This window comes from Saccopteryx bilineata, chromosome 1, assembly GCF_036850765.1.
Source record: "Saccopteryx bilineata isolate mSacBil1 chromosome 1, mSacBil1_pri_phased_curated, whole genome shotgun sequence".
Taxonomy (NCBI): Eukaryota; Metazoa; Chordata; class Mammalia; order Chiroptera; family Emballonuridae; genus Saccopteryx; species Saccopteryx bilineata.
The window spans coordinates 169,633,082-169,657,909 of NC_089490.1; the positions used below are offsets into that span (position 1 = coordinate 169,633,082).

At 37.2% G+C, this 24,828-nt stretch overlaps 1 protein-coding gene across 1 annotated transcript in view; it reads left to right on the forward strand.

Moving 5' to 3' along the window:
• The window catches only part of SPOCK3 (SPARC (osteonectin), cwcv and kazal like domains proteoglycan 3), a 366,111-nt gene that overhangs the window by 159,784 nt on the left and 181,499 nt on the right, over positions 1–24,828 (forward strand). The window contains exon 4 of the mRNA XM_066279585.1: positions 16,853–16,961. Coding sequence (XP_066135682.1) covers positions 16,853–16,961 — 109 coding nt within the window. The remainder of the gene's footprint in view (positions 1–16,852; positions 16,962–24,828) is intronic.

Sequence of the window (24,828 nt, forward strand, 5' to 3'; positions counted from 1 at the left end):
AGACACAGAACACACTGAACTTTCCTTTGTACCGTCCACATCTCGACTGGCATGGCCGTGGGCTGCTCCGTTGTATACACAGCGTGGGCTGCTCTGCACATGCTCACATGCGGCCACATCATCCTACAGAAACTGGAAAGGTTTTCCTTTTTATTTGGTGCAGATTTCACATTTTTATCGTCTTTTGTTGCTTTCCTGTGACTGGTCAAAAGTGCACCATGACTTTATGGACACACTGTAGAACATATTTATGTTTAAGCAGTTGTCGTACATTAAAATTAAACACTTTGTTTGCTTCATTTACTCCTCCCCAAATGCTCTAAAATGTTATTTTAAAAAATTGTATTTGATTTCTCATTTCTCAGCCTTGTAAGTGTGAATTGTTTTTCAGACTTTTTCTCTTCTTCATTCAGATTTCCTATTAATTTGTTGAAGTAATTTAGTGTTTGGCTGTGACGAAGTTAAGCAAAAAGATCATGGCTAAGGAGACTCCAAATAATCAAAGTAGAATTAAGGTCACCTATCCTAGGTGGGGTCCAGATTCAACATCCTGAAGAACTAGATTGGATTGGCTTAGGTAAAATATTTTGACTGAAGTATTGCTGTAATTGAACACCCCTTGAGGCAACAGGGCAGATCTACAAGGAAAATACAATTGCTGCAACAGAGAGAGAGGGATTGCTGGTATTTCTTTCCTACTTTCTTCATTCCTAGGTAATAATACTCTACTTCTGGCCCAATCTTCTTGGTTCCTAGTCTTTGAGGTTTTTTTTTTTTCTCTCAATTTCATAATCCACAGGAGGTGAGCAAATGTCTTTAGACTAAAGTTCTAGATCTCTGAATTAAATGTCTCTTGTTTGTCACACTTTTGCTTAACAGTATATGGTTTTTGTGGTGAGACATTCATCACTGATACTATTGATATTGCAATGTGTTTCTAAGTACTTCAATCACAGAAACTGTAATTTTTATGACATTATATTGTTAGAGAATAAGCTGTTTTAGCAATATTTGTTTTTGCTGAAGATGGTTAATAATAAAGTACATGTATTCTCTTTGTCCTCAGTAAATGTGACTATCCTTTTACTAAAGTATATCATCGGTTAATAAAATAATCATGGTATTTGCATTGAAATATGTTTATCTTATTCATCTTATCTTCTTTATACCTCTAATAGAAGTAGTACCCTTTAACAGTAGATTCAAGAAATATGAAAATATTTTAGAGCAGATATTAATTGAATGCTATTAACCTGAATGTAAATATATATGGATTTATCTTAAGTTTAAGGTGAAGATTAAACTAAAATTAAATAACTGCCAAAGAAGTTACCTTTTTAAATTTAATGTTCATTATGCTCAATGATATGATGTAAACAAGTATGAAAGAAAGCATATGACCTTATTCAACACAAGACAAACATCTCATGGGTATCAGAGCAATAATCCTGGTTGCCTTGTAGGCCCTTGGACTTTAGGTCTAACATTCTGCAGAGGTGACCAGAGGTTCAGCTTATTGGAGGTAATGGATTTGAATTGTCCCTGCACTGAACTTTAAGTAGTAAGGTAGCTATTTAAAAACAAGAGGTAAGAGTCAAGTTTCTCCCTACACGTCATGGAGTTGAAGGAAGACTTAACAAAAACTTTCTGTGTATATTCTTTACACCTGTAACCATGGCCATTTTGTACATGGGATTCTTGAACAATATAAGTGAGGAAGATGAAGAAGAACTCTTGAAGAACTAAAAAAAGAGCTGATTACCTGATCAGGTGGTGGCACAGTGGATAAAGCGTCGAACTGGGATGCAGAGGACTCAGGTTCGAAACCCTGAGGTCACCATCTTGAGCATGGGCTCATCTGGTTTGAGCAAGGCACACCAGCTTGAGCCCAAGGTCACTGGCTTGAGCAAGGAGTCATTTGGTCTGCTGTAGCCCCCAGATCAAGGCACATATGAGGAAGCAATCAATGAACAACTAAGGTGCTGTAAAAAAGAATTGATGCTTCTCATCTGTCTCCCTTCCTATCTTTCTGTCCCTATCTGTCCCTTTCTCTGTCTCTCTCTGTCTCTGTCACAAAACAAACAAACAAAAAAACATTAAAAAAAAGAGCTGATTGACATCATGGATAGAGAGCTCCCTGTGGTGGTGTTTATATGGAACACAAGTATCTACTTACTTCGTGTCTATTCCTGGAGGACTGTCCACATATCTCTCCCAGTCTCATTCTTTCCAGATTCATGACCAGACAGCCAGCATAGTAGCCTTGGCTCATGATTCAGTGTCTGTCAGTAACTCAAGTTATCTCTCCTCCCACATAAAGTAGATGATGTGATGTACCTCCCTGCACTCTGCCTAATGTAATTTATCTTTATCACTATATTGCAGGAATATCTTGAATAGGACCAGAACACAGTGGAATTCATCTTTGACCTAGCCATAAACCTAGGACCTACTTTTGATCATTTTTTTTTAAATTCACCGCATATGGTTATAGTAATAGTTTAAAAATTTTTTGGCATAGCAGTAGGACCAAGGACCATGGGTATTTGAGTCATCCATTCACTCAGTTTAGCTGTGTTATACAGACATATTTGCAAATACTTTTATATATATAGTTTGTATTTAATAATGGAAGGTTGCTGCACATTAGCTATCACCCAGTTATAAGGGGCTAGTGGGGCCCCTTAGTTACTTGGTTTCCCTTGGTTAGGCCTTGGAAATAAGCTAGAGATTATTTTTCAAGTTAATAATATTTGACAAGAGAAGAGCATTTGAGTCAAGTGAAAATCTAAGAGTTTTAAACTGTAATTCTCTTATTTGGTCTTTAATTATAAGGCTCACATAGTCGGGCTGCTTGCCTCTTAGCCCAGACCTGGAACAGATCCTCCCTTTCCTGCAGGCTCTACCCAGACAAGCAGCTTTGTGGGTTAGTCAGCACATAGAGCAACACATGATGTGAGAGTATCACGCTGTGCTCCAAACTAATGCTCCTATGAACTTGACCAGTGGGGCAAGTCCCAGATCTTTGGCAGTATTTATCTCCTATTCTCTGGCAAGCCAATGAATAATTTAAGAGATCATGTTAATACCTTATCAGATGATGAATGGGTCAAAAATTAGGCAGTTAAAATGACCGTTTTTGCATTGTTTCAAGATTGAGAAATAATCTAGGCATGTCTGCGTGTCTGGTTCTTTGGGAGCTGCTCCATGGGATCATTTATGTCATCCAAAATTCACCGTCATTTGGGTTGCTGTTTGGTGCCACCTATTGGTGGTGGCTGTTTGACCTATCCCTGTAGAGTCATGGAGCATTCTGTATCTGGTGGCTTGCAACTACTACGGCAGTGTGTGTAAATCTATGATTCTCCAAGCTAGTAAGTGCCAATTTTATGATCCTGATCTGAAGAAACTGAGCTGAGAGAGTAGTGAGGGTGTGGAAACTCACCTGTTGCCTGTTGTTTCCTTGCTTAGGTTCCTGGCCTATGTTGCTATCTCTAGAGAAGAACTTGGGTTTGTCCACTTTTGAGGGATTGGTGGGAAGGAAGTAAGAACATGGTACCTGTCACTGTTCATACCTGTGTTCAGAGCATTGATGGCTGGGCTATCATGGACATCACTATAATTGTTAATTTTTCAACATTTTTCTCTAATCAGAACCAACTGTCAAGAAATGGTAGCAATGGAATTAGCTGACTTTCTTTACAAGTAAATCTTTTAAAATGATTTAAACAAAAATATAATGAGTAAATACATGTTAATTTTTTTGTATATTTTGGAATAGTAGATGTTTGCCATAAAAATGTATTATTTAAAAATCCAGTTTTTTGGTCAGAACTTTTCTTCAAGATTATACTTCTTTTCAAGTTCTAAACATTGCATCAGATTATATTATTTTATTATCTTGTTTGAATGTGTAACACAATCTAATAAATCCTTCTTCAATTTTATGCTCAGGAACATTCACCTAGTTTAATGAATGAATCTAAGAGACTGAGAGACTTTCAATTAGGATTTGGAATCGACTCCCCTCTTTTAATTCTGGCTGGCTCTAAGAAACTGATGTACCCCAACATATTCCCCCACCACTTATTTTTCCATGAGAGAAGTCTGGAGTTTGTGCATACTACATTTTCTTTACATTCTACCTATTAATTCAGTCACATGGTGACAACTACTGAGTGGAGAAGGTCAGAGAATGTGGTTAAATGATACGCTAAGGAGAGGAAGAATAGAATTTGGAGAATAGCTAGTAGACTCCAACCTAACACATATTTTGGTATTGTATGATTACATACTTTTAATTCTATAGGTAGAAGGATAGGAAGAATACATGATTTTTTGTTTAGTACTTTTGTATTCAAAATTTAGCATGAAAAGCTAACTGCAAATAATTTAATATTGAAAACTATACACATTAGAATACATAATACCTATAATATAATGATATAAAATTATATACATAGTATATGTTATATAATTTTTCACATTAATATTTTATATAAAGATTTATAAATAAATATGTATATAATAGAATAAATAAAAACAACAAAAGTTTGCTCATTCATCACAACCCTGAAACTTCTCTGAAAACTTGTAGTTCCTGTGATTTTTTTTTTACCCCCTTGTTCCATAACTTTTCTCTACTACATAATGAGTCTAAAAGAAATCCACTCCACACCACAGGAAAAGCCTATGATCTTAACCTCAGACTCATGGTTCACATGTCTAAGTAGGGGCAGCTATGGTATATTTAGAATCTGGAAACACTTTTCCCAGCTATTTTCTCACAACCCATTGAAATTTGCAAATTTAAAGCTATTTTCTAGCTGCCTCTCCTTGCTCCTCACAGTGACATATCCTACTTTCTTTACAGGAAAATTATATAGTGTCAAGTAAAGATTTTGTACTACACAAGGCAACAATAGTGCAATGCAAATCAACAGTTTTTGAAATACTTTATCCTTTATATACGTTTTAAAGTTGAACAGTAATATACAGTGAGCTTGTACCCTTTCAGTCCTGTTTCCCCAGTTATCAGTCATGAACTATTTTAGAATTTCTTAGTTTTCAGCTCCATAATCATTCTTGTGATATGGTGTTGTTCTAATTATGTTCTTTTTACTTTCTAATAGCTTAGTCAGAAAAATACAATTCTAATATTTTATGGAGAAAGCTACTTACGTAGTAAACCTTACAGCCATTCATCTCTGCTGCTTCTGTCATGTTTGGAATATGACAGGGTGTCTCAACTGATCATTCTGTAGGCTCTTATGCCTGTCACTAAAGTTGGATTCTGCTTTAATGCTTCAATCAGGCCTAATGGGATTCTCCTATTGCATTGTCACCTTACCACCCCCAAAACTTACTACCAGTACTTTCTGAATGTCCTGGAGATTTGGATAAATACCTTAGTGGACAAAAATTTCTAGAGTTTAACTGAAAGGGCTGTGCACATCAGAAAGTACGCTATCATTTGATCTAGTTACCCGAGCAAAGTAGGTTGAATCTAATCGCACCCAAGTAAGTGGCAGTCACTGAAACTTTTATTTAACAATAGTCAGATCAGTACTTATCAAGGATTTCCTTCTTTTCTCTTCTCTTTTCTTTCTGCTTTCTTTCCTCTTCTTCCTCCTCCTCCTTCACTTCTTCTTCTTCTTCTTTTCTTCTTCTTCTCCTCCTCCCCCCTCCTCCTCCTCCTCCTTCTTCTTCTTCCTCTTCCTCTTCCTCCTCCTCCTCTTTTTTCTTCTTTTTCTTCTTTCATTTCCTACTCCTTTTCCTCCCCCTCCTCCTCTTCGTCCTCCCCCTCTCCCCCCTTCTCCTCCTCTCCTCCTCTTTTTCCTCCTCTTCTTCCTCCTTCTCCCCCTGTTTATCCTCCTTCTCCCCCTCTTCCTCCTTATCCCCCTCTTTGTCCTCCTCCTCTTCTTTCTCCTCCGTCACAAATGACACACTGAAAGCTAAGAAAGATCCACAAGGCTCACTTACCTGTCATGGCGATTACCATCATTTCTTTGCTAACATACTCAATTATTTTGACCATTGCAGTTTTGTTTAAAGATCAGTCTCTGAAAGAAGGAATATTTGGAAAGTATTTTAAAAGCTTTAATACGTGACTATATTCTGAAGTTTATTATCTATTAAAAATATTCTTAGTTATAAATTCTATTAACTTGTTTCTTCAGCCAGTCTTGTCATTGGTTCTATAAAACAGTCTCAGTTTTAAAGGTCTGTATATACGTAAAGCTGCCTTTCATGTATTGGATAATCAAATTCCAGTAGTTACGTCCAATGTCTTTTACAGATTTTGCCAAAGTGTTGAATACAGGGTTGGAAAGTGAGATTCAATGCTGCATTTTCTTTCTTGCCATTACTCATTTTTGTTAATTTTGCCTGTGTGCAGTGGGCAGTTCTTACTTTGTAAAGGAGTATACTCTGTTGGTCGGGAAGCATTGCTTATCATATCTAAATTCTGATGATGAAATTTGTCATCTCTGAGTTTTTTATTGGGTGCTCTGTTGCCTTGAGATGAATGATTGAGAAGGCTTAAGTATTCTCACGGAGAATGGAGATTTACAAATATGTCACAGAAAAGAAGTTGTCTTTTATTTTTGCATAATTTACAAGCAATGAAATGCAATAGTTTAAATGTACAGTTTGATACATTTTGGTTGATACAAGTAATTGAATTAACATTAATCAAGATGCAGAACATTTCCATCACTCCATGAATTCCTAAAAATGCCTGTTCTTCCCACCCACCAATTACCCATCTCCCATCCCACACAATCAGTGGGGTTTCCTTTTAATTTAGTTTGGCTTATTCTAAAACAATGTAAACGGAACTACACCATTTGTATACTATTTGCTGTCTTTAGTTTGATACAATATTTTTGAGATTTCTCTAATGTTTTTGCATATTTCAGGTTTTGTTTGTTTGTTTTTATTTTTTTAGTCTATTTTATTGCCAAGTAGTCTTCTGTTTATATGAAACAGTTTTATTCACTCATCCATTGATAGGTACTTAGGTTAGCTCATAACTAAAGATGCCCTGATCATTTTTGTCATAGTCTTTTTGTAAACACTCAAAACATTCTCTTGGAAAAGTTCATAGATGTGGCATTGATTATATAAAACATGTCAAATAATTTTCCAAAGAGATTGTGCAAGGTATCAATTTATCAATCCACCTTTCATTGCCTATTCTGCGGTAATAGAGCTGGATCCTGTAAGCCTTGTCGCAAATGAAATGTTAAACTTTGTCAATAGAAGGACTTCGAGGGCATGACAGAGGGAAGGGCTCCTCTTTCTGGCTCTGGAGTACATCTGTTCCTCCTTACCGCTGCAGTGGTGCAGGGGCTTGAAGGGGAGACAGGCAAGGTGCTCTACCCCTCATCATGTCCGCGTGTGCCATCCCAAGGTGAGCTCAATCTTGGTAGGCATTGTGCACTCCAGCTCCTAATGCTCTGACTCACCCCATGTACCCACTGGGCAGCTTCAGCTCACATGTATGCTGGATGAGTCAGTCCTTCTTGCTTGCCAGTGTCAGCTGTGTGTCCTTGCCTGCCAGCTTTGGTGAACCTATAACGAGTGGGTGGGAGGAGTGGATACAATGTTGCCTGCTTTCCCAGTGACTATGAACAGCATTGGCCCTGGCAACCAAATAGACTTCTTAGCCATCTGGTAGGCTACAACCTTCTCCAGTGAGATCTGAGCACTAAATCTGAGGAGGAAAATCACCTTCCTATATTATCACTAGTTTATTCTTTAGGGTTTTTAATTACTCTGCTATAATAAATAATTCCTTATTTTAATCCTTTCCTTTGAGCTACTGTGTCTTTTGTTTCCTCATTGGGTCTGCATTGTATCATTTTATACTCTCACCAGCCACCTATCAGGTTTGGTTGAACTAAATTCTTCTAACACTTCTTATGCTTGGTTTTTAAATTTTAACATTTTTTTTAGTGGTAAGGAAAAACGTGATTTTAGTTTTATATCAGATTGAACAGCTGTTATCAGTGATATATCTTCTGCATCACCTCAAAGATTGAATTAGATGGTCATAGTAAATATGTTTTTTATACATCTGCATTTGTGTGTGTACATGTGTGTGTGAATTATATAATGGTAGCTTTCTGAAGCAGCATGTCTATACTCAGAAGACTGGTTTTGTTTTTTTGTTTTTTTATTTTTTTATTTTTTGTATTTTTCTGAAGCTGGATACGGGAAGAGACAGACAGACTCCCGCATGCGCCCGACCGGGATCCACCCGGCACGCCCACCAAGGGGCGATGCTCTGCCCCTCTGGGGCGTCGCTCTGTTGTGACCAGAGCCACTCTAGCACCTGGGGCAGAGGCCAAGAAGCCATCCCCAGCAGCCGGGCCATCTTTGCTCCAATGGAGCCTCAGCTGTGGGAGGGGAAGAGAGAGACAGAGAGGAAGGAGAGGGGGAGGGGTGGAGAAGCAGATGGGCGCTTCTCCTGTGTGCCCTGGCCGGGAATCGAACCTGGGACTTCTGCACGCCAGGCCGACGCTCTACCACTGAGCCAACCGGCCAGGGCCTTTGGTTTTTTTTTTTTTTAAGGTTTAGCTTCATTGTTCTTTTAGAAAGAGTCATGTGTCATCACTACTTTTATTATTAAATAAACAAACATTTAAAAATAGTTTCTTGAGGGATGTGGTGAGTTTAGTCAGTGCAGTGTTTTGCATGGAGAGAATTCTGTTACCTAAGAGAAGGCTAAGAAAGGCAGAGTGTCACTTAAAGTGGGCCAGACATCCTCCAGGAGGGTGGTTAGATGAGCTGCATGGCAAGAAATGAGATTTTGTAGGATTTAATAGTTATCACTTCAGACACAAATAATGGCCACACATAATTCCATATTATAGGGGCTTTTCTTTATGAAATGATATCAGGCAACTTTTTAACAGGTGTTCATTTAATCATAGATAAACTCAGCTCTAATATTGGAAAGAAAATCCCAAATATAAATCTTTTTATTGTTTGTTTTGTTTTTGTTGTTAACAAGGACAGAGAGAGTCAGATAAGGACAGACAGACAGGAAGGGAGAGAGATGAGAAACATCAATTCTTCGTTGCAGCTTCTTAGTTGTTCATTGATTGCTTTCTCACATGTGCTTTGACCAGGGGGCTGCAGCAAATCAAGTGACCCCTTGCTCAAGCCAGTGACCTTGGGCTAAAGAAAGCAGCCCCAGGCTTCAAGCCAGCAACTTTGGGCTCAAGCCAGTGACCATGGGGTCATGCCTATGATCCCATGCTCAAGCTGGTGAGCCCACCCTCAAGCAAGTGACCTTTAGGCTTTGAACCTGTGTTCTCCACATCTCAGTTCTATATTCTATCCACTGTGCTACTGCCTGATCAGGCCCAAATATAAATCTCTATAATAGGGATTCAATATCATCATTTCTGTATTAAACAATAGATTAAGAAATAGAAACTGGTAATAATAATAGACTTTTTACACATCATCAGTTTTGCTGGAATGAATCTGTTTTATAAAAGGAACACTATTAGCAATTATCACTTTAAAAAATTTGGAAGAAAATAGTGATAAAAATGAAAGAATGGTATTTAAATATATTCATCAATCCTTTTAACTGAATAAGAGCAACTGTCAGATGAAATTCTCCATTGTAATAACATCTAGAGTTTTTGTTAACTTTGATTTATCAAAGCAGCAATTATATACATTTAATACACCATTATAAGATAAGATATTATTCAAATAATGAAATAACTATTCTATTTTGATAAATATTTATGATAAATTATATTTACCCATCTATTGCACGTGAATCTGCTAATTTCGTAGACCTCCACATAATGTTGGTAATGAGGAGACCAGAGTTAGAGTGGATGGATTTAATAAAATGAAGTAATATTAAGGTTTGAAACTAAGAAAGTCACTTCAAAGACTTGCAGCCACATTTAATCACATTTAGCACCACAAAATTGGCTGTCAAAGTCTAATTAACTATCAGGCATTAGCTCCATTTTCCATGCTGCTCACTTGCACAGCCTTTCATTATAACATCTGGCAAGTTTTTAAAAGTTCTCTAGAAAACCTGTTCTTCTATAGTTTTACAGCATAGAGGTATAGTGAAATAAACTATTGTTAGAACTATAACATAAGTATATTTGATGTTTCATGGTTGAACCATTAAGAAGGTTTTTATAATCATGTTTGAGTTACTGGTCACTTGATTTTATATGAGTGCACACGATTACTCTTAAAGAGACATTTACCAAATGAATACTGATATGCAGTTTGATTTTACTATATAGTGAGGTTGTAATTTTTACAAAATTTCTCCAAAATTGAGACACAACTCTTAACAGCACAGTTCACCTGCTCTTAAATCACAGTGAATGAACATCCAACTTAGTATTTTTTTTTATTTTTACCAACTGCTAAAGAGTTCTTTCATCACATAAATGTATTTTATTGTCTATTGGAATTCAAAGACAAGAGTATATTTGCTTAAGTGTGGGCTATCACAATAGGAGATAAACAGTCCATAAGACAAAGTCTTGATGATCAGGAGATATTATAATATCCAGGAAGTAAAAACTACTTACAGAGAGCTGTAGACTGATGAGATACTTAATAATTAACAGCAACTGATGATAAAAGAACAAAAACTGATAACTTCATTGTGATTAGGAAAAAATAATTATCAAATAAGAAGTCCAGACACAGCTAAATTTTCCTTAGTGATTAGAAAATAATGATACATTCAGAAAGTATATTAGAATCATAGCTCAAATGTCACATGTTGGAAAACTACAAGAGGAAATACTTCAGCAAATTGAAGGAAATTCTACAAGAGAACCCAAAGGAAAAGCAAATTGCAAGAAGAAATTATGGACAAAGAAATTGGTAGATTTCATTATTTTAAATTAGCTATGTCAGAAAAATAATACTAGAAATAATGACTAGTTCATGGGAGTGGGTTGGTAAAGTCAAAGTCAGGTGTAACTTATTGAAAATGGTGAGAAATTTGAATGTCAAGTATTTGGTGTCAGGGTGTTCTAAGGTCTTAATACTCTTCGGAAGGAGGATAAACTACTTACTATATAATTGCTTTCATTCATTTATGCCAACTGTGCATGTCAACATTTAAAGATAATCAGTAAAAGATTTTGTAACTTCCACGCCAGCAAAAAAAAAAGAAAAAAAAAAAGAAAGAAAACACACACACACACACATATACACACACAAAACACAATCAATACACTGTAAGGCAGGGATGAGGAAAGAAAAACAAAGAAAAGAACATTTCAAAATATAAAGTACAGGCCCTGGTCGGTTGGCTCAGCGGTAGAGCGTCGGCCTGGCGTGCGGGGGACCCGGGTTCAATTCCCGGCCAGGGCACATAGGAGAAGTGCCCATTTGCTTCTCCACACCCCCCTCCCTTCCTCTCTGTCTCTCTCTCTTCCCCTCCCGCAGCCAAGGCTCCATTGGAGCAAAGATGGCCCGGGCGCTGGGGATGGCTCCTTGGCCTCTGCCCCAGGCGCTAGAGTGGCTCTAGTCGCGGCAGAGCGATGCCCTGGAGGGGCAGAGCATCGCCCCCTGGTGGGCAGAGCGTTGCCCCTGGTGGGCGTGCCGGGTGGATCCTGGTCGGGCGCATGCGGGAGTCTGTCTGACTGGCTCTCCCCGTTTCCAGCTTCAGAAAAATACACACACACACACACACAAAATATATATATATATAAAGTACAAAATGAAGTGATAGAAAAGAATCCAAATATATTTTTAAAATCACAATAAATGAAACAGAAAAAAAAGATAGATTTGACTTCGAAATCCACCTAAGGGTTCTTGGTGGCTGCCCATAAAACATAAGAGGTAAGAATTAAACATAAGGAATTGGGAGAAAAATTGCTAGGCAAATACTAATAAAAAGACAATCAGTTACATCAATATTAATACAAGAAAAAAATTTTAAATGGTGGAAGTGAGGAGGTGGTCATGAATTCAATATACCTGTCCAAACAGACCAGTGCTCGAGTCTCAAAATCATCTTCCCTTTCTGCTCTTCAGCCATCATTGATCCCATGCCAGTCTTCATGCTGAATTTCCTGTCGGCAAATGCTTATCCTTCCTGTGGCTGGCATTTAGTTTCTCTGTCTTGATCATATATTCTTCAGAGCATCTCCAAATTCTTGTGTGTGATCATTCTACCACACAAACCTAATTAAGCCACTTTCTAACTTAACATTACTTATGAGGCAAAACTCCCAAAGTTAAGAAGTTTGCACCAGTGTTTTTCTTTTTTTCCACAAAAGTTGCAGTCAGCATGCACATTGTATGTTATTGTATTGATCCTGAACTCTCTGTCATTGTATGAATAGGGCATCCTTTATATACCTTTATGCTACGTATTTATACTGTCTCCTTATCCTGGAGTTTTATTCATTGTGTTCATTATTTATGTTTCAAACACCTAGCTAAATTTCGCTCATTCTAATTTTTGACATTCACCATTATATGGTCCCTTCATCTGTGTGTATGTGTATTTCCACATAGCTAAATATATGCACACACATATATAATTTCTACCTAATATATTCTAATTGTCTATTTATATATCTCTTTGAATAAAATGTTGAGTTTGTTGAAGGAATTGTTCATTTCATGTAGGATATCTGGTGCCAAAAAATGTATGCTAAAATTGAATAATACATTCTGAGACCAGAATGTGAATTTGGAGTTTATCTAGTCCAAACTTGCTATTTTATAGATGAACCTAATGGGCTATGTAGATATTATTATATTAGTCAAGTATCTAAGAAATCTTTTCCTTGGCATCGGCTGAGCTAACTGGTTCATTATGAACTCCACCAAAAGTAATATACAGCATCATTTAGGAGTGCTTTAGCTCAGACTCATTAGGATTTGATGATTCTTTTAAAATCCAGGGATCCTTTGGAAAAACCCTGTTAAAATCCAGAAGTGAGTTTGTGCAGATTTTGAGTTTCAAGCTGTCCTGTTAAAGTTTATTTCAGTTCTTGTTACTGACAATAATGCCTATTTTTGCAACTTAATGATACCACTTTTTGCCTTTTCTTCTTTCAAGACCCCCTGCACTAGATATGAATGTTAATGAGGATTCCTCTGCTCCGCTGAGAATTCGGCAGCTTTCACTGCCCGTGCTTGTTTTTCGGACCTGCCCTCTTCACGTGTCCTTACTTTTTTGTTCCCCTTACATTGGGACTTCTATTCAAGAATTAGATCTTTTCTTTGTGACATACCTGTCCACATTCACATTTGTTTCCTGTGTCTGATCTGCTGGCTTAGGTACTGCTACCATTAGCAGCTGGATGGGGCTGGACACTTCCTAGCACATCCAGGTGTGCAGTAAGTGGGATTTTCTGGGTGCAAAAACAAGTATTCTGGTGGAAGAGCAAGGGAAAGCCTACATCACAAATGAAATGCAAAAGTTAAATTATAAGGTGATTGTGTGAAGTTCAAATTGACTTTTTCTAAAACAAAACAAAACAAAGAAACATTATCCGTTAGGTCCCCAAGGTATTTCACGTCTATTGGAAAGATTATAAAAGATATGGATAAAGGAGATGCCAAATGGATTTAAATGCACTAGCTGAAATCTTTCTAGGGATATTTTTACTGGATGTGTAAGAGCAAGTTAAATAATACAGAGCAGAATAGGAGCTGTTTGTTTGAAAAAGATAGAAAGGGGAGAATAGTAACAGAGGGCAAAGATGAATTTATGCCAGCCCCCTTTAAGGTACAGGTTGGTTCTAATCCATGGGCTTCAGCCAAGAGGAAGATGGTTCTGTTATTGTTGTGATTTCCAGAATAAAATCTTCGACATCTGTATTTACAGTGTGTGATGTTTTATAGTTTATAAACTGCCAACACTGTCAGTTGTACTAAAAAATACAGATGGTTAAAATCATGTGCACAGAAAGTGATCTTTTCCTTATTGCAGACCCTGTGTATTTAACTCATACTTACTTTTTATTATATTTTCTGTCTCCTGGAAAATACTGTTACTGCTTCATGTTTCTATTTACATAGAATTTTATACAAGATTTCATTAAATTAATTTTATGTGTTATCTTTGTTCTGATAATATCCACTTTATATGCCAATATTTGAGATCTAATTTCTCTTAAGTGGATAAAGTGTAAGGTGAGTTCTAGAACTTTTGAAAATTATTTAATGTAGTCTGTTTAAGGTAAAGGAAACTAGAAAGAAGAACTAAAAATAACTATTAAAAGTCTACACTCAAGCGAACTTAGATTAACCATTAAAGTTCTATATGTCTTATTGTGTTTTATTTCAAAATGAAAACTTTTTTAAAGAATAATATATGTTAGGTTAAGTATAGTCAAAATGAGTGTATGACATGAATATAAGGTATAGTGGTAGGTGCAATGACATTGTTTAATTGTTAGGAAGAATTGTGTAATTTTAGTATTAAAGATGTTATTAATAATTAAAAAATCAAAATATACTAAAAATTAGAAATAGCTCAAAACATTTTAATGAAATCTAAGTAAGTGAATGCTTTTATGTTGTCTGACAAAAGGCATACAATTCTATGATACAATAGCTCAATGAGACAGTTTTTAATTAGTGACAATTGAAGCTGTGATAGTATAATGAGAATGTTCTAGCAATTTGCATAGTGAACAAAGGTTACTCAACATTTTATAGAGAATAAAATAAGTAATGTAACTTATCTTAAATGTTGGAACTACTCAGAAATTAAGAGAAGCTATAATAGATCTATTAATTACTTGTGAAAAAAAATTCCTTAGTATGAAGGAAACTGAAACATTTGTGTTCCAAATAGATGTATTTAATCTATTGATTATTTTATTATTCTATAATATATTTATTAACATTTTTAATGTTATGTGTTAGTATTTTTTAAGTCTCATGCTTATGTAACATCTCAAATAAGTTTTTGCAGAAACATACTTTGTATTTTTAAAGAAAGTATACATATTTAAATGTAGTTTATATATGTACTTTATTGATTTCATTGATTATCTCAAAGCATATTCACTATACTTAGGGTATGACTAAATGTGCTTAAAACTTAATGCATTTTAAAGCTAAATTTTATTTGTACCCTCGCTGTTAGTTCTAATTTTTCAGACCTAAAACAGATTGGCTCAAATCCATGTTTCCTATCCAATGAAAGCCCAGGGTCCTCCACAAAATCTTCCTACTATTCCAAGTATACTTTTCTGGTCACCTTGGCCCCACTGTCTACATGCACTAGAATTTTCTTTTTAGTTTGCCATATTTCATATATGATTTCTCTCAATTTGGACGTGTATCCAAATAAGACACTTGGTGCCTTTTTTGTATTTGCACCAATACCCTCTCTGACTTTCCGCCCGTAATAAATCACAACAAAATGTTGCTAATCCTCACCAATAGAGATTACCAATAGCTGCATTATTCATAATAAAACAAAGAAGGAAACAACCAAAATTCCCATCAGTTAGTAAATTAATACATAAAATATGAAATGGTGTTTAGCCATATAAAAGAATAGAGTAGTGGTGCGTGCAGCAGCACAGTCAGACCTTGAAAGAAACATTGTTCCAAATGAAGAAAGCCAATCACAAAGGACCATGGAGTATATGACTCAATTTATATGAAATGTCCAGAAGAGGCAGATCTATAGAGACTGAAATTAGATATGTGGGTGCTTAGAATTGGTTGCTGTGAAGGGGTTGGGGTAAATGGGGGTAATAACTAAAAGGTATGGGTATTTCTTAAGGTGTAAAAATGTAAATTTATTATTTTTTATGGTGTAATAAAGTGGTCTACTTTCATTTTTTGTATGTATCTGTCCAAGTGTCCCAACTATTATGATAATAGTTTCACAACTGTGAATATACCAAAAACAAGTGAATTTTCAACATTAAAAAAATGAATTGTGTAGCATGTGAGTTATATCTCAATAAAACTTATTTAAAATATCACACAGTCTTTGTGTTGGCAAGTACCAAGACAGAGGTTTTGTTAGGCGAAGTGGCAGTTCAAATGTCAGGTACAATCAATCGAAAAATGAAAATGCAACATCTCAGTTCTTACCGTGATAGATTCAGTCAGCCCCCAAGTTTACCTGTAGACTTTTCTTGGACATCTAAAATCTGATTAATGCCTAATAATTTCTTCTTGGGTCTCATCCATTTTCTCTACCTACCTGTAATAAGGAAAGTATAAATCATAATCCTCCATTGACGAATGGATGACAGGAGCATACCCCAACTTTATTTTCCACCTTACTGTTTAGGAGACAGTAGCAACTATGGAAAGTTTTGATGTTAAGGTTTCTCTCTTGATTACACATTGTTTGTTCATAGACATATGTGCATTTTAGCGTCTGAAAAGAATGAATGAGACTAAAGTGCAACTATTCACTCAGAGTTCTGTAGGTAGAAGCAGAAGTATCTTTTTAAAAATTGTTTTTTTTAATACTGGAAGTTTAACTCTTATTATTATTTATTTATTTATTCATTTTGGAGAAGAGAGACAAAGAGAGAGAGAGAGAGAGAGAGAGAGAGAGAAAGGGGGGAGCAGGAAACATGAACTCCCATATGTGCCTTGACAAGGCAAGCCCAGGGTTTTGAACCAGTGACCTCAGCATTCCAGGTCTACACTTGATCTGCTGTGCCACCACAGGTCAGCAGAAGTGTCTTTTAATAGAATAGTGTGAAGACAGTTTACAGCTAAATGTTATATAAATTCCTGGCTCAAATTGTGTTTTATAGGATTAGAGATCTTCATTTCATACAATCTCATTTTAATGATTTTGTACAAATTTCTTTCTCTCTCTGGCTTGCTTTAGATCCTGCTACACATCCATGCTTAAAGATGAAATGCAGTCACCATAAAGTATGCATTGCTCAAGATTCTCAGACTGCAGTTTGCATTAGTCACCGGAGGCTTACACACAGGTAAACATTATTATATGAAATCCTACTGATCGAATGGTGCTCCTTATGCCATGAATAACTCCCATGTATAAATATTTGGCAATATTTGTGATGTGTTTATCCAGAGTTTTACTGAGACAGCTTCAGAACCTTGGTTGATATAGTTATGATCTGCTTGGGTAAAACAGCATCAATCAGATTTACAATGGATTATAGAATTTAGACATATATTATTCAATAAAGAGGATTTTGCAAAGATTGGATTAAAGTGGTATGTTCGCATGCCCATGCTTTTTCACGTTTAAGGAACAATCACAGTTATGGTAGGCACCCTCAGAGTATGTTTACTAATGCCCACTCACACTCAAACATTCTATTTCCTTCAGGGTAGAATTGAAAACAAAGTTAAATGAATCACTGATGTTTATAAAAAAAAAAAAGAAAAGTCACAAAATAAAGATATGGGCTTGGGGCATTTTGGGGTGCTTTATAGAAGCAGTCATACTGGTGGAGTCCTTGGAGTCTGTTCCCTGTAGGCTGACACAAAATTGCAGGAGGAGAAGAATGGGTTTTAAATATCTTTTATAAAAAATCATCTCTACTTCTGTACGAAGGGCTCTATTTTAAGAAGGATCAGTAATCTAGAAAGAGCCTGTGAAATCTTGTACTGAGTCTTAAGGATGGGAACTGGCCACAACTAAAAGTGAAATCATTGGAGAACTGACTGCAGCTAGTAGGTATATACATTCCCTTTATTACCTTTTAAGGAATTCTCTCTATGGGACTTCCTCTTTCCTGTGATACAGACCTAACTCATGTTATGCTTTTCATCCAGCGAGCATGGGAATATTCAGAAAGTAATTAGATCCTGGCTTTGGCATACTCACATCTAAATTATATTATTCAGACAAATCAACAGACAGAGAGTAAGAACATTAAGTAATAAACATAGTAGCATATCTAGAAAACAGCAAATATTTATTTCTTTGATGTTCGTTTTTAATGGAAAGGCACCTATGCATAAAACACTTTAAATGGATTAGAAGTCTTTATCCCAGAGGTCCAAATCTATAGTGGTATATTTCAAGTACCAAGGCAGACAAATGCAACCAAGATGGGGCTTTTGGGAATAAGTTCACGTGGATCAGTCACGCTATGTCATATCAATGATGTACTCGTAGGAAAAAGGGAGAAGATGGTTTGGGCATGTAAAATGTAAAAACCTCCTTCCTAGGTATAGCATTTCTATAAAGTCAACATATTTTGGGAAAGACTACAAGGGTGAAACAAGGTTATCAGTAATACAGTGTGTCAGTAAAGTCATGGTGCACTTTTGACCGGTCACAGGAAAGCAACAAAAGACGATAGAAATGTGAAATCTGCACCAAATAAAAGGAAAACTCTCCCAGTTTCATACCTAGTCAGTGCAGTTTGATGTGGGCTCACGCGCAGATTTTTTAGGGCTCCTTAGATAGCTATCCTGTATAGCCTCTACAGACTCATCACTGAGTGATGGCCTACCAGAATGGGGTTTCTCCACCAAACTGCTGGTTTCCTTCAACTGCTTATCCCACCGAGTAATGTTATTCCTATGTGGTGGCGCTTCATTATAAACACGCCAATATTCACGTTGCACTTTGGTCACAGATTCGAATTTAGCGATCCACAGAACACATTGAACTTTCCTCTGTACTGTCCACATCTCGACTGGCATGGCTGTGGGCTGCTCTGCTGTATACACTGTGTTACATCATCATCTGTGCATGCGCACATGCTGCCACATCATCCTACAGAAACTGGGAGGGTTTTCCTTTTATTTGGTGCAGATTTTACATTTCTATCATATTTTCTTGCTTTCCTGTGACCGGTCAAAAGTGCACCATGTCTTTACGGACACACTGTGTATCCCCACTCAGTCATGAAGTCTGTGTTGGTTTTGCAAAGGGATCACAAATCTTTAGGATAGGATTTTATTTTTCTGTTTATTTTCGTAGGATCCATAAAGCTTCTGAATTCTTGGAATTCCTGTTCATTAAATGTCAAACGTGTAAAATATTAGTATGTGAAAGGATGTATGGAGGAATGGGTGGGGGGTGGTTTTTACTTGAAATGTCAATAGGAGGTTGGTGTTGAAATGAAATCTTTTTTAACCCCTCATCTAAGTTGCAGAGACCTATTCACTCATTTCGTGTAGAAGCAAACACTGTTTTATTATAGGTTTCGGAGAGCCTGGAAATGGTTTCCATCTACCCACAGTGAATACTGTTGAGTTAGCTTATCTACCATTTTGTTCCTGGGCTACTTAACTCAAGTCAAAGAGCAGCTGAAGACCTCACCACAGTTAACATTATGCCTGGGCGAATGGACACTCTTCTTTCCCCACCTGCTGAACACTGAAGCCAGTAGAGGATACAGTTCCTGACTCTAGATCACAAATCTGGGTTATTTCCCGAGCGTTGATTCCAGTCTATATTTACTGACCTCAAAGTCCATCCATCTTACGACTGTGCTGTCTCACTGCTTCTCTAACTTATTGGTAAACAAAGACAACTATAGACAAAAAGAAACTTTCTTAACAAAGTAAAAACTCTTAGAAAGCAATAGCTAAAGTGTTTTCTTAGAATAAGGTAAAGCATCCTAAATAGGGAATCACTACCAGCTATGCCTTTGGTGCCCTGGTGGGCTGGGGCCTTGGCGGAGAGAGCTGTGCTTTTAATAGGTGGACTTCAAAGGGTTCTATGGAGACCGAATTTAGTCTGTTCTATTTCTCATAGACACTATTTTAAAACTTAGACTCAAAACACACTAAAATAAATCAATAGAAAGAATTTATATTCAGATTAATATTTGATATGCTGTATCTGCTTTAGTGGTGTCAGTACCTAAGTGAATGTTTATACAACACTCAGGGAAAAAGAGTTTTGCCAAGCAGTTTGATCAGTGAAGGTGGCCATTATAAATTATGTAGATCTTAAAGTTGGGGTTTTGTTTGAATTTTGGGAATGGAGTACAGACAACAAAAAGAGGGCTTAATTAATAAGTTTTAGGCATTTATGTAGTTCAGATTAGAAAAGACTACGTTTTGTCATCTAAAGCAGTGGTCCCCAACCTTTTTTGGGCCATGGACCGGTTTAATGTCAGAAAATATTTTCACATACTGGCCATTAGTGTGGGACGGATAAATGTATCACGTGACCGAGTCAAGCATCAAGAGTGAGTCTTAGATGGATGTAACAGAGGGAATCTGGTCATTTTTTAAAAACAAAACATCGTTCCGACTTAAATATAAATAAAATGGAAATAATGTAAGTTATTTATTCTTTTTCTGTGAATCGAATATGGCCCATGGACTGGTACCGGTCTGCAGGCCGGGGATTGGGGACCACTGATCTAAAGGAACAGCTGTTTTTTTTTTCTTTCCTTGATCTCATAAATGCAAAAGGAAGTGAAACTAGCTATTTGTTTCTGCCGGGAAATCCTGCTTTTCATTGAGTTCTTTCCAAGTCTACCCAGACTCTCAACTAGATGTTATACCCATTTCTTCATCACCATAGAACCCTGAACTTCTCATTTTTAATCCTCACTTTGTGTGTAATAAATTCTATAACATCAGTCTCCTTCAATTATCTGGAAGTGTTTTGAAGGTAGGGTCTATATCTCGGTTACCACCTTATACTTAGAACCTGACATGCTGACTGATGTACATTTTCTTTGAAGAGTGGATTAAAGTAGCTATTTGTAGAACATTTAAAGAAAAAAATGTGTCATTTTATCAATTGAACTGGATAAATTAAGTCTAAAAATTGTTTTCCATGTGCCTTATGCATATATGTTACAGATAGGCTGAGAAGGTCATGAGTCAATCCACAAATACTTTATAATGAATTTATCAAATGAACAAATAATAAATTATTGCCAGGCCTTGGCAAGTGGCTCAGTGGATAGAGCATTGGCCCAGCATATGGATGTCCCAAGTTTGACATTGGTCAGGGCACACAGGAAAAGTGAACATCTGCTTCTCCTCCTCTCCTCCTTCCCCTCTCCCTCTCCCCCTTCTCTCCCTTTTATCCTCTTGCAGCCAATGGCTTGAGTGGTTGCAGCATGGGCCCAGGCACTGAGGATAGCTTGTTAGACTGAGCATCAGCCTCAGGCACTAAAAATAGCTCAGTACCTGAGCATTGGCCTCAGATAGAGTTGCTAGGTGGATCCTGGTTGGGGTGCAGATGGCAGTCTGTCTCACTATCTCCCCTCCCTTCCTCTACAATAAATAAATACATACATAAATAAATACCAGTAAAAGAGAAAGACTGGGATATGAATATATGAGAAGAGAGACCATAACAAATGATTAGAAAAACTGGCAGATTCTTGCCTTAGACTTGTAAATAACTGGATAATTCCTAAATATCTTTTTAATTTGTTCAACAATACAGGCATGCCCTGCTTACTGAGAAAGTCATCGTTATATGATGTTATATATATATATATATATATATATATATATGGGAACATCAGGGAGTGCCCTCACACAAACCTGGGTGGTACAGCCTGCTACTGTAATTGTATGTGCTGAACTTTTATGGAACTAACAGGCACAGTGGTTTTGTCCACTGCAGCAGCACCACAGAGAAGTCAGTAATTGCATTTTAAGCTCTGGGCAGTTGTCTTTTCTTTTTATCGTGCAAGGGCTTGATGTAAGATTTCATTATTGAGGCATCCGCTTAAGAGAGGCATTTCAAAGACAGCATCTACTCTGAGGAAGGCTATCTGGAATAAATGCATCGCCAGCCATGCGAATAGGTTAAGAGCCAGACCACCAGCCCCCACTGAGGCTTCTTTGTTTTAGATCTTGGTCCATTTGGGCTACTTGTTTGTTTTGTTTTGTTTTTTTCTTTTTCTGCATTTTACATCCCCACTCTTATATTTTAAATTAACCAGTAAAGAGTGAGCCCCGGAACCCTGGTCCCCCACACTTATTTATCTCAAATAAAATCAGAACCTCAGGCCTGCACTCTCATGGTTATCACAGAAAGGCGTCTTGCCGTCCTAATAGGAACCACAAGGTCAGTTCGGTTCTACCATTGGTTTAGAGGGAAGTTCACAGGTCCCACGTCACTGCACCCAGGTATTTCTAACTGATAGCATTAGTATGAGCAGATTGAAACTGTAAAAATCAGTAATGCATTGTGCTAGGACATTAGGACTGCTATGATCTGACTAGGCAGGGATTTTTCAGTTTCATTATAATCTTATGGGATCACCATTGTCTATTTCCATGATGGCGAACTTATGACACACATGTCAGCACTGACATGTGTAACCATTTTCGGTGACATGCAGCCGCATGTGGCCACATACCAGAGAAGTATGGGGCCACATGCTGAGAAGGACATTTCAGCCTCGGCTCCTGCATGGACAGGTGCAGTAGCCGAGGATAAAACATTTGCTGTAGCATAGACACTCTGTGCTAGAGGTCTTTAGGCCAAAACAAAAGAACCCCGGCACAGAGTGTCTAGTTCTGGGACTTCCAGTTAGGCTGTTAGGAGATCTTTGACCTCACTTCCTGCCGGTGGAGCAGGGAACAGCAGAATGCTGCGGGGACGCATTTCTGGGGGCCCTGTGATCGCCATTGCCAGCAACCACACAACCACAGCAACCATCATCCAATCTACTGTTCTGGGGTGTCGTAGATTTCTAATTGACCATCATTACTGAGATAAGTGAGGGGGAGGCTGGGAGAGGCGAGGCCCTGTGCTATGGGTGCCATTTCCCGCCATTAGAAATAGCGGCAGCCATCTTAATTTACAGAAGATGCAACTTGCAGAATTTCAAGACAGCATCTGGGCTCAGGTGTTTGTTGACTTGAGTGAGGTCAAAGCTTGAGAATCTGGAAAGGTGCCACTTGGAGAATCAAGAGGAGTACCACTACGAACAGGAAATTTGGAGTGCCTGGAACCGATTACCAGACACTTTTAGCACCCTGAAAAATATAGCAATGGTTTTACTCGCAACTTTTCCCTTTACGTACTTTTGTGAGACCTTATTCTCAGCATTAAATAATATCAAAACCAACAAAAGAAACAGATTGACAGATGAAGTTAGTAGCGCTTGCTTGGGCTTGAAGTGCACAAAATACCAACCTTCAACTGAAGATTTGGCCAATGAAATCAGCAACAAAAAAAGTCACTAATGGGCAGGTTAGTTAAAGAATTTCCCCTCCCCCTCACTTATCTTAGTTCACAGCACCTCACACAAGCTAAATAATATCAAGACCAACAAAAGAAACTGACTGACAGATGAACAAAGAAGTCACTAAGCAGGTAAGTTAAATAATTAGTTTTTGGCTTATTAAATACAGTTATATATTACAATTATACATTTTTGTTATTTATACTATAAATATCACGAAATTATGTTTTTTTTCTTGAAGTGACACACCACCCGAGTTATGCTCGGTTTTTTGGTGAATTTTGACACACCAAGCTCAAAAGATTGCCCATCACTGGTCTATGTACTGTTGGTTGAAATGTCATTATGTGGCACAGGACTGATTATTTTCTGAAGTCAAAGAACTAGCCTGATTAGGAGGCTCATTATGTGTTATATACTAGCTTTGGCCACTAGAGCCAATATAAAGGATGTGTAAATTATCTAAACATGTCATCTTCGGGTCACATATTTGGATATTTTTCTCCCAATGGGCTTTTTTGTGTGTGTGTGTGAAAAATTGACCTCAGACAAGGGTGACACCCATGTTCTCCTGCTGGCTCTCTGTTACCATTATCATCTCCAGCTAAAACCAAATGTTTTTATGAAACACATTTTGCAAAATGGCAACATAACTAATATTTAGATGGTTTAGTCTAAAATATGTAATGGCTTGCTAGGCTTTGAACTTGACTCACTTTATTTTTGTGTTTCAATTTTATTTTGTGTTGGTTTCAGCTGTACAGCTTAGTGGTCAGACAATTATATACTTTCCGTAGTGTTCCTCCTGATGTTTCCAGTACCCTAACTCACACCATACATAGTTATTGCAGTGTGCTTTACTTACATCCCATGACTATTTTGTTTTAACCAATTTGCACTTCTCAATCCCTTCCCCCGTTTCACCTAGTCCCTCATGTCCCCTCCTGTCTAGCAACCACCAGTTTGCTCTCTCTGTCTGTGAGTCTGTTTCAATTTTGTTTGTTCAGTTATTTTGTTCTTTAGACCCCAAATGTAAGTGAAATCATGTGGTATTTTTCTTTCACTGACTGATTTCACTGAGCTTAATATCCACTGGGTTTATCCATTCTGTAGTAAATGGTAAGATTGTATTCCCTTTTTGTGGCTGAGTAGTATTCCATTGTGTAAATGTATCACAGCTTTTTTATCCACTCATGTACTGATGGACACTTGGGCTCCTTCCATAGCTTGGCTGTTGTAGATAATGCTGCAATGAACAGAGGGGTGCATATATTCTTTCCAATTAGTATTTTGGGTTTCTTAAGATAGGTCCCCAGAAGTGGAATTGCTGGGTCACAGAACAAATGCATTTTTAATTTTTTGAGGAACCTTCATATTGCTTTCCACGGTGGCTGCACCAGTCTGCATTCCCACCACCAGCGCACGATGGTTCCTTTTTCTTCACATTAGTGTCAGTACTTGTCATTGGTCAATTTATTGATGATAGCCATTCTGACAGGTGTAAGATGATAGCTCATTTTGGTTTTAATTTGCATCTCTCTGATGAATATTGATGTCAAGCATCTTTTCATATATTTATTGGCCTTCTGTATGTCCTCTTTGGAGAAGTGCCTATTTAGGCATGATCCACTTTTTTTTTATTGTTACGCTGGGGAAAATTTCAGAGATGCTTATTACAGCTGAGCATTTTTTGGTTTGT